The sequence below is a fragment of the Amblyomma americanum genome, chromosome 3 (genome assembly GCF_052857255.1).
Source record: "Amblyomma americanum isolate KBUSLIRL-KWMA chromosome 3, ASM5285725v1, whole genome shotgun sequence".
In the NCBI taxonomy this organism is placed as follows: domain Eukaryota; kingdom Metazoa; phylum Arthropoda; class Arachnida; order Ixodida; family Ixodidae; genus Amblyomma; species Amblyomma americanum.
This window is the reverse complement of record NC_135499.1, coordinates 173952912-173963762: the sequence shown is the minus strand read 5'-3', so window position 1 is coordinate 173963762 and position 10851 is coordinate 173952912. Positions and strand designations below refer to the sequence as shown.

Below are 10851 nucleotides of genomic sequence, written 5' to 3'. Positions count from 1 at the left end.
AAAGCACAGCTCTTAGGCGCCCGTTCCAGCGTTTCCTCACGCGTCTCGTCGTTGCCGGCGTTGTCGGCATAACATATTACCTGACAGGTGGCGTGTCGGCAGGTAGTAGATGAGCGAAACGCCGCCTGCCACGGCGAGAGCGGTGGAATGGACAACAGGAAGGTGGTTGCCACGGGAAGGTATTGGAGGGTGGCCGGTATTGCAACACGCCACCTGCCAGGGGTGGCAGGTGGCGTGAAATTACGTGAACAGTACCACTCAAATTTCGCATTTGCGGCTATCGTAGCCTTCAGTCATTTTTTTTCACTATCACGTAACGCTTAACCTGCCCTTAAAGGGCCACAGAAAGGGGTGCTTGAGCTTGGCTTTAAAATGCTTGCACTATGTAGAGTACAGGCCACCGAGCGTTCATGCCGCGTACGAGACCTCACAAGCGGGCGGGAAATTTACAACACGCTTTTAAAAATTCCCGCTTTCGCACCTCGCGGCGACGCGCGGTGCCGAGCTTTCGCACGAAAATCTGGCAGACGACGTCACCTCTTACCAATTACGTCAGCAGCCGGGGGGTTATCATTGGTTCACAGCACAAAATTTCTTCAGACGTCATGCGCAACCGCGGCCGCGGCCACTCCGCGCTCGCGGCAGCCGGCTGAGGTAGGCGAGGGTGGTGGTGGTAGTGGTTATTTATTAAAATAGTAGTAAAAAGGAAGGAAAATATTTTTGCTAGCCCCGGCGTCTGCCATCGGTACTGAAGCAGCTGAGCTGGGGCAGCCGAAATAAAGGATAGAAGGCAGAATGGAGAAATGAAATGAAAGAGGTGAGGGGACAGGAAGAGAGGATAGGGGAGAAGTAGAATATACAAACTATTTACACAATAAGAAATGTGTCCAGGTTGTGCCCGTGATTATTCATGTTGAAGGAATTAAAACACACGCGCACAGCACTGTGTTGGCTACAACTGGAGTGGGGCGTCCAGTTATTAATCGTTCAAGGTAGCACTCGCGGAGCGTTCGGTCACTGCGTGTAACTACCTGACGGAGCACAGACGGGACGTCAAGACCATGTGTTCGAGGAATGCACACAGGCTCACCAAGGTTCGCCCACGAGTGCGCGCACTGCCCTGTGGCCACAATAGCGTCTTGGTAGTATGCCCAGAGCCATATATGCCGCAAGCATATCGCGACGAGCATCGGCGAACGCGGCACAGTGAAGAAGTAGGTGTTCTAGTGTTTTCACTGCACCGCATCCGTCACACACATCACTTGTCGCGATTCCGTGACACTTCCGTCGTTCCCCGGGCCACACGCAACCAATGCGCGCGCGGAGGATCATTACACGTTGCGACCGTGTAAGTGCGCGACAGCCGGTGATACTGTCGATGCGCTCACCTCCTGCTATGCGTGGGTCGGGGTGCTGCTTTCGGAGACGGTCGTGGATGGCCGCACGCACGTCCTCCAGCGCAAGGGCCAGATCGCTGGCAGGCAGTTGATGTGCAGCGGTCGCGAGGTCGTCAGCTTCATCGTTGCCGGCGATGCCGCTGTGACCGGGCACCCGCTGTGCACGCACGGCGCATCCTCCCTGCACGAGCTAGGCGCTCGATGCGCGAGCGAATTTCTCGCACTAGTGGGGTACCGCGGCCGTTAGATTGAAGGTGGCTGAGGGCGGGGCGGGAGTCGCACAGCAGAGCATTCCTGGGCGGCGGAGGGCCGACGGTGAGCAGCAGGTCTAGTCTGAGCCGGATCCCCATCAACTACGCCATGGTGGAGGAGCCCAGGAAGGTTGCGTGTTGCTGGCTGTGCATTCGCAGGGCGGGGATGGTAGCCGCCGCTGCAAGGGAGCAGCTGTCACGGGCCACTGAGCCATCGGTGTACACGAGGATATGGACCTGGAGCTCCTCGTGTATGACGGCTCTGGCCAGCTGCTGCACAGCACAGAGGGGTGTGCTCCGCTTTCCCGCGATGCCGACGATCTCTCGCTGTACCTCCGAGGAAGCAGGCCAGGGCGCGCTGGAGCCGTAGGGGGTGGGCCTTCTCATACTCGAGCAGCGCCGCGCCCATTCGGGAGCGCGGGTGCGAGCGCATACGCTGCAGCAGCGAGCCGCCGTCCGGTGCGTGGTGAAGCCGGTCGATGTGATTCAGTGCCCTGCGCGCTGATTGGAGCTCAATTGGCCACGCTCCTGCCTCGGCCAACGTTGCGGCGCACTGCGAGTTTTTGGGCAGGCCTAGGCACACGCGCAGGGACTTGCGGTGCTCGAGCTCGAGTTTCTTCCAGCACGGCTTGCGCACCGTGACGAGCTGCAGCGCATAGAGCACCGCCCCCAAAGCTTCGACAATGTATAGCCGCAGCGCGGCTTGCTGGGAGATGCCATGGCCTCGAGCGCTGAGCTTGTGCACGGCGGCGGTGATCCTTTTTAGGGGAGGGGCCGAGTGAGTGGGGCTGGCGGAGGAGCGCCGCCATTTTGGCGTGCGAGAGAGAGAAAAGCGCGAAGACGCGGAAGTTCAAATTTTGTCTGCATATAACTCAGCTTCCTCAAAACGCATTAAAATAATTCTTGCTGGGGGACAATTATGAACCGTCGTCTTTTAACATCCCAGACATATCGCACCTTTATTGAGACCCCCTATCTGGGTCCCTTTAAGAGTAAACTGCGAGTGAATTAGAGATCTCTTCCGCGCAAATGCTTCTCTGTCGACTATGTTCTGCGTAAATGACCATACATGCGGATTTGGTCATTCGCTACTTAACATTCATAGATCTCGGGGAATCTTCATACCGCCTCTGGCTCCCTGCCGCAGCGGTTAAGCAATGCGCCACTTCTCCGGTTGGTAGGCTGTTTCAAACACAGCCGCCTGTGGAGAACAAACTCTCGCTACCAATAAATAATTTTACTGTAACCTGCTACAGTGGGCAGTTTGCTCCCAATCTGTTGGGCAGGTTTCGAATATTGTTACTGGCATGCAAAGACGGCATAGTTACACGCAAAAGCATCTTTTATTAGACAGCTTGCGTCTGCACTTTTTCACTTGCCCTTCAAATAGCATCTCCATTTCGCTACTACCAATCTCACTAAACGTGGCGTTCTTTCCATGCGTCGCACGACTGAAATGGTAATGAAAGCATTGGCATCCACAGAGAATACAAACGCGCAAATTTCGGGAGACTCCTTTTCCCAGTTGTGTTCGGTTTGTGTGAAGTTCCCCTCAGTGGTGCCCTAGACTAGGGGCCCACCCAAGGCTTAAGAGGACCCAAAGTTATCAAGAATGAAGACTTCGTCCTCAACTCGCTAATATCTTAAGAATCAATAAAGTTTTCCATTCCATTCCATTACGCTTTATTAGGCACGCAGAAACTCTGCCTTGGCTAGGACAAAGTCAGCGGCACGACGATGCAATGGTGGCAACTTTAGCTCGTTCAAAGGCACATTGTAAGCTTCGTAAAGGTTACTGCAAATGATAACGCCGCGTCGAAGAACCTCATACTGAGGAAGTTGTTGTTGTTATTGCTTCTACAGCCATGATTGGATCGGAAAGGGTTTATTTCGTGAAAATAGAGATGCAGGCGGTCCGCGCTAGATGGCCTCCAGCCCATCGCTAGCGGCGACCGTAGCGATCCACTAGGTGACCCGGGCTTGAATGTCCGGGTCTGAGCTGATCAGAACGGCCTCCCATTGCTAAAGAGAAGGAATTTGTACTAGATCCTCTGGTGGACGTTCTTCTTTACATTATCATAGTATGTGATCATACGTGGCTGCTTCGACACAAAACCTGCGCTCAGGTTTAATGTCATCCGGGTACATTTTTGCCAATAGATAGAGGCTAAGAAAGGACCTTGTTTGGAGTCTCCGCCAGGCGGTTTCATCCGGCGATCAAATGCATAAAATGTTTCCAAAAGAATGACTGCTCGTACAATATTTGTCGCCTTCGAACAAGTGAAATAGGCTCAGAAATGCTTAAGGACTGAAGTCACTTGATAATTGACAATAAGGGACAGCAGCAGTGAAAATAGTTGCTGCTAAATGAACAGTTGTGGAGGATTGCTTTTATCGAATAAGAAAAAAAAAACGGCGAAAGCTCACTATTAGGCAGTAATGTATATATGCACAGTTCTCAACACCTGTGCCGCAATAAAACTCTGTTACATTTCTGAAAAAAAAGTCGATCTGACTCCTTTGCCTCTCTTACGAGCTGATATCTTAATCATTGTCATGCTTCTGGCGTTACAAAAGGGCTCTCTCTGCTGCTCCAACATGAATAAAAACTTGATGATGCGAGGTTTAAAAAGGTGTAGAAACCTCTCAAACATATGCCTGGATATCTAAGGCAATTTCTGAAGCTATAAATGATACTGTCAGGCCGGGGACAGGCGCCTCTTGATAGGAGTCCACGACGCTTGCTGATGTAAACTGCCTAAGGCCAAGTTAGACGCTATTTTAAATTTTTTTGAAATTTAGTTTCAGAATTTCACTCCTACCTATTTCTCCGAGATGTGCGCTCCTCAAAATAAGCCAGAAGTCACAGTCAAGCGTGGATAACATCATCGGTCGGAAAAGGACAGCTCGGGCTGCGATGGCAGTGACTGCAAGGCTTCAGATTAGTATTTGCAGCATTTCGCTCTTCAAGTGTTTCGTTTTGAATAGATGGCAGTTTTTTCTAGTTACTGACAGACCTTTGTATATAGGTCATTAGCAGTGGCCAAAGTGCAGCTATAGCGCAAGTTGAAAATCCAAGACACCGAGATTAGGTTTAATGCACCTAGCGTAACACAGTTCTCGACGTTGGCGGTGAGTAAGCTTTCATTTTGAAGTGTTTACTGCTTTAATTTTGCACAGCGCTTGTACATTGCACCTGCGGGCTCCCATCGGCAGGTCAGAAAATAGAGCACATGTGGCAAAATGAATTTCCGAGTAAGAAGCACGAGCACTTGAAGTGTACTATGTTTATCCGACAGGAAGCCGTTCAGATGACCCATTTCCGGCCACGCGCAGGTTATGCCTTCTTTCCCTTTGTATCTGCGTGTTGCGTTGAATTTCAACAGCTGCCTGCAAGCGGCGACGTGCACGGATATATTCTCATGTCCAACGACTAGTCCCTTGACTCGTCGAAGGGCATCGGCACGGGGCATTCGCAGGGTTTGCTCGAGGATCGTCAGTATGTCGAACGAACACAGCTCTGAGACAAAGGCGTCAAAGCTATGGAAGAAGATGGAGAATGAAAGGGATGGAAAAACGGCCGCTACCGTGAGTAACGAGTTTTACTTTTCATGGAGTAACAGCCCTAGTGGAATTAGTTTGTTCTTGCAAAGAGTCAATGACATCATCGCTGCAGGACAACATGATTTTTCTAACCACTTATTGAAGTCCTGCCGCCTTCCCTTCCTGCTTCATGTGAAGGAGGCCGTCTTTTTCATATAATTCTCCACGTATTTAAGTAATGTGTGGAATCAGCAGTGACCCCGGACGGGAGGTGAAGGGACGAGTAGCGATTACAGTCATGTTACACTTTGGCAGAGAACAAGGAGTCGGACGTCTATCCTCGCAACTGGCTTAACGTACAGCCTTGTTTCGCGCTCCACATAGTTAATGGTAACAGAAGTGATTCTTATTGGGCGAGTTGGTCATTCATGATAGTAGTAAAAAGACGAGACGTCTTGGGTTCCCTCTTTTGCCGTCTTATTATGCGCTATTTTACTATTCTTATAATGAAAGCAAACGCGACTTACTCCGTCTATCCCACAAAGCCTCACCTGGATAGTTTCACGGCTTTTTTAAAATACATTTTTACTCTTACTCTATAAATTGCAAACCATTTTAACAATAGGAACTACAAGTTGTCGAAAAGAATAGCCATATTTGGAGTAGAGCAAAATAGGTGTCTCATTACTGTGGCCACTTGAGTCCGCATCAAAAACTTCGGTTTAATATCAGGAATGGAAAACGGCTAAGATTCTTTCTAAGACCTTCTGTAAAGTGGCACAATGCCAGGTTATATGACACACTCCACTATCTTCGATTTGCTCCGATCCTTCTTAGCGCTCTTCGAAAACAAGAATAGTAATTCTTATTTGCTTTAGTTGGCTGACTTGAGTTTTGTGGCTGAGGGGAAAGTAGGTTTTAACTACCAGTAATGAACTAATACCTGAAAATTCTTTCAACAAAAGCTTCTATATCACGAGAAGGGTTTAACTTGGCAGCACCGTGCAAATTTAAGCAGTCCGTAATCGCTATTTTTTTGTGAAAGAAATGTGCTTTCTTTAACTGAATACCTTTAGATACAAACGCAAAAGCAGGACGTGAGCACCGTAATATTTCAGGCAAAAGAAAGGCGAATAAAATGAGTAGAGCGCCGAAGATAAATCCTGGGCCCAACAGAGCGGTAAACGTCCTGAACCTCTTGTAACAAAACCGCATGCCTTTGTTTTCTACACGCAGGTCTCGAAGGCTCGAGCTGCTTTTGAAGACGCTCACCGCTTGATTGAAGGACTCTACCTCAACAAAGTCTTTAAAGCTGAGACACTACGGTCCGCTCTTTCCTACGAGCCGGAGGAAGGCGATGTTTTCATTGCCAGCTACCCGAAGTGCGGGACCACATGGCTCCAGCACATTGTCTTAAACATCTTCTTCGCCGGCAAACTGACGCCACACGAACTGGAAAAAATGAGGAAGGGCAGTTACCTGGAGTTCGTAGGTGCAGAAGGGGCCCGAAAACTGCATCGACCGACGGCGATCAAGACACACCTGCCGTATTTCAAGCTACCTTACCCTGCAAAAGCAAAGTACATATACGTAACCAGGAACCCCTACGACTGCTGCGTGTCCTATTACCATCACCTCAGAGCTATGCCGTGGCACCGTTTTGCGGAAGGCACGTTCGACGAGCTTTTGGACATGTTCATCGAGGGCAAGGTAGACTACGGCGACTACTTCGACCACCTGTTCTCCTGGTACGAACACCGTGATGACCCTAATGTGCTCTTCCTCACCTACGAGGAAGTGAAGAAGAACGCAAGAAGTTGCGTCTTAAGCATCGCAGATTTTCTCGGAAAACAGGAATACGGTGACCGACTAAGGACGAACCCGGAATATCTCGAGACGGTGCTAAGTGGGATAAGTTTCGAAACTATGAAAAAATTATCATTTAGTATTGGAGCCTCTACTGATGAATCCCACAGGAAGCGGGAAGGCTGCGCAAATGACTCGTCACAGGTGCCACGAAGTACGCAGGTGAAAATTTCTCCATATAAAAACAGGGACGAAGGCCCACTGGTGGGAGACCTTGTCCGGAAGGGTGTAGTAGGAGACTGGAGGAACCAATTCTCTCCGGAAAAAATAACGAGAATGAAGGCTTGGATCGCACGCAAGACTCAAGGCAGCGACGTCATGGAATTGTGGAATGACGTCTACCTTCCTTGAACACTAGAATTTATCGTAGCAATGGCATGTTCTATGAAAAACAGCCAGTCTATTGACGAAGTTGCCAGCCCAGTAAAAGTTGCTTCGTAACACTGCAATTTGTCGTTGTCTTTTAATGAAAAACACACTAGCCTGTAAACAATCATCGGAGTTTCGGTATCTGCTCCAGTTTCTCCTCTCCGTGCTGCCAATGACTGTTGTGTATATTGTTATTAAATGGTAGTCTGCTTGGCACCACTACAGTCCCCGAAGTCTGTATTCCGCCTCCCAGATAGGTCTGCATATGGTCATACCACATACCCTAAGTTTGACTTCTTGTTGCCTGAATTATTTCACTGCACCTTCTTTAAGTGGTCTTCGCGTCTTAACACCTAAAATTTATGGTGTGACTTCATGCTCATTTTTTTCTGAATTCATACTGTAGCTCAATCAGCTGCAATCGAAAAATAAAGCACATTAAGGTATGAGTCCTTAAAACCAGTATACTCTCCAGACAAGTCCGCGCTCGTATATGGGACGATGCGCTCGACTTTGGAACGACTAATGTGGGGGAGGGAGGGGGTCAGTGAATGCGCAAACAGCAACTGCGTTTCAGGTGTGAATTCATTTCATGGCGCGGCCCGTTTTATAGGCAGAGCGGCCAGGTGAGGACATGCTGCCTGCTTCAATCATTATTATCTTCCAGCATACAAAGCCCTGCAGATGTACGTAATTGAAAGCTGAATTGAGACGCCTCTAGTGGAAGTTAGACAGCAATGCTCGGAATGTAGTGACACCGACGCGCGGATAACAATAGCATCGGTTCAGTTCATCTAGTCGTGAATTTTGAACTCGTAGCATGCGGTGGTGCCGGATGTTGTCGTTAAAAGTCTTGAAGTTAGAGGCCATGACTAACAGAAGCTGAGTGGATTTCCGAGAGTAGTGAGATGTCGGATTCGACCAGCGGGGACTGAAATAGCTATGTATAACTGACCAATCGTCTGAAAATAGGTGGAAAATAAAGCGTCACAAAGTAAGCTACAAAAAAATTAGTTTTCTTTAATTATAGTCGCAAAATTAAACTGAAAATTTCTGCCTTCGTTTAAATGCCACGCCCTGTGAAATTTGTGCAAAAATAAGCGCCGTTTAATACATTGTACATGGAATTTTTGTGGGACACTATCCCATCGTTATTTGCTCATGACAGGAGAACTGAAACAGCAGATAGCGTTTGCAAACACTGATTTGGTAGATGCCACTTTCGCTCCTCTACTGATCCGGAGTACCCGGGTTCGAACCCTACCGTGGCGGCCGCGTTTCGATGGAGGCGAAATACAAAAGGCGCCCGTGTACTGTGCGATGTCAGCGCAAGTAAAAGATCCCCATGTGGTCGAAATTATTCCAGAAAACTCCACTGCGGCGCCTCTTTTTCTCTTTCTTCTTTCACTCACACCTTACTTAGTTCTCTCACGGTGCTGTTGTGGTGTCCAGCGATAAGTGAGACAGTCACTGAGCCATATTCGTTCTTCAAAAGCCACCAATCAATCCACAGCCCTACACTGCTGCCCTCCTGTCTGTTACAAACGTAAGGCGCGTGCGAACCCCCAACGTGCGGGCGCTCAAGGTCCATTGCGTCCATGAAACGCGGCAGGAAGAGATTCACCAAGCAGAAGAAGAGCGCGTTGTCGCGCAAGATGGCTTTGCATGATATAAACGAAGGGGGCGCAACACTTGGACAAGGACCGAGAATAAGCACATACGACGACTAACAGGCGGTACTACTAACTGTTTAATGGGGTGTGACACACGGAATATGGAGGAAAAAAATACGAGCATGTGCAAAGACACTGGAGGCGCACACGTCACCCAATCGCATTTCGATTATGGCAAAAAACGAATTGAGATAGGCGCATTCAGCGGTATAAATCTGCAAAGAAGCATGACTTGCGCAGTGATCAAATAACCTTTTAGGGTTGTCTGATTTTAAGGTTATCTGATATTAAGCAGAAGCCTCCCTTGAAAGACGCATAAATAAAATAAGCAATTTATGTAAAACCATAACACATATAATTATTAATGCGAAAAGCCTAAGAGGAATCCCGCTAACGTTCGTCATCCGCATTACCGTGAATGTGAAATCGCCATGTTTTTTTTTTGTTCGCTTGTGGCATCCGCCGGTATACGTCGTGGGGTCATAACCCCTCCAGACGACTGTGAGCATCTTGACCACGTAAACAGTTTGATCCGGAGACTTGACCAGATGCCTTTCTTCCCATTCGATTGTAACTGCTATTGATCTTTTGCTGCCATAAGCTCTCACATGTTATTTTACCTTTTAGCGGTACCAGTTCGGGAGGTATGCTGGCAGCTGTCATGTATTTTATTTTCCTTTTGCGGTAATGCTTGCCTAAGATAAATTGGAAGCAGACGTTATAATGGGGATGTGCATGTGGGTGATTTTTATGACTGAAAAGTTATATATCATGGCCATAGCCTTTTTTGGGGGAAAGCCTAGCCGTGAAGAGCGCAGTAGTATCTGTCTCATTTCTGAGTGGACGTCTTAACTTCGTTTTCGTGGAAATAATAGTGAAAGACGGAAGAGAGACAGAGGTGAGGAGTGAAGGGTCCCGGAATCATTTCGGCCACCTGGATATCTTGACTGTACACCGACATCGCACAGCACGCGGGCGCCTTTTGCGCTTCGCTTCCATGGAAACGCTGACGGCGAAACCTGGCCACCAGTCCTCACACACTGTCAACACCGTCCAATTCAACTTCATGCTGTTATAGCAAAGTTACTATGACACTATCAGGCACTGAATCACACAAAACACTTGAGCACACGCAGAAAATCTGTCGCTGGAGGCACTACATTTTCGTATCGCGGCGTCCATCCCTGCTAGAATGGTCGGTCCTCTGATATTGTCCCCAGAAGTATGTTCTAATCCTTCGGCATGATGTACGAAGCGACGCCCCGGCAGCCCGCAGCAGCGTGCTGCTGCTAAAATCCAAGAATGAATGCGGCTTGCCTAAGCCTTATCAGATTGGCGGCTCACGTCGAGAAGCGCGCCAGCTTGTCAACTCATCGTGCGGGCTGCTGTTGTCATCATGCCAAAGGGAGGCACAGAGAAGATGTTTCGAGGCGAACACCCCTTGACGCGTGAAATGGACGTGCCATTCTTAGACCACTGGGTGACTCTGGTGAAGCGGCGATGCACTTGAGCCAGCGGCTGCGTGCTCGGGGAGCAGGCTGCGTTCGCTTGCGTCGTGCCATGTCCGAAACAGGGCGTATCATCCCGTTGTCCCTCCCGGGGCCGGTGTTGGAACGGGCTTTTCCAGGAGGGCTGAAACACTCGCGCAGCGACGATTAAGTCAAGAAGGTCTTGAACAGGATAGCCCCGCGGGCCCTGACGGCAGTGCTGGCCATCCTTCTGGCAACCCGAACCATGCTCCTGCTGGGTGGC

General features: G+C 49.2%; 1 protein-coding gene across 1 annotated transcript; it reads left to right on the top strand.

The window, feature by feature from the left end:
• The first annotated feature begins 5102 nt into the window (after nucleotides 1-5102).
• Nucleotides 5103-7645, top strand: LOC144123477 (sulfotransferase ssu-1-like). Its single transcript, XM_077656298.1, has 2 exons — nucleotides 5103-5236; nucleotides 6428-7645. The coding sequence occupies exons 1-2, from the start codon at nucleotides 5150-5152 to the stop codon at nucleotides 7406-7408; spliced, it is 1068 nt and encodes a 355-aa protein (XP_077512424.1). The 5' UTR covers nucleotides 5103-5149; the 3' UTR covers nucleotides 7409-7645.
• The last annotated feature ends 3206 nt before the right edge of the window (nucleotides 7646-10851 follow it).

Coding starts and splice junctions, on each gene's coding strand:
- LOC144123477 (XM_077656298.1), top strand. CDS start 5,150: ATGTCGAACGAACACAGCTCTGAGACAAAGGCGTCAAAGCTATGGAAG. Junction 5,237..6,427: donor ATGGAAAAACGGCCGCTACC/GTGAGTAACGAG, acceptor TTCTACACGCAG/GTCTCGAAGGCTCGAGCTGC.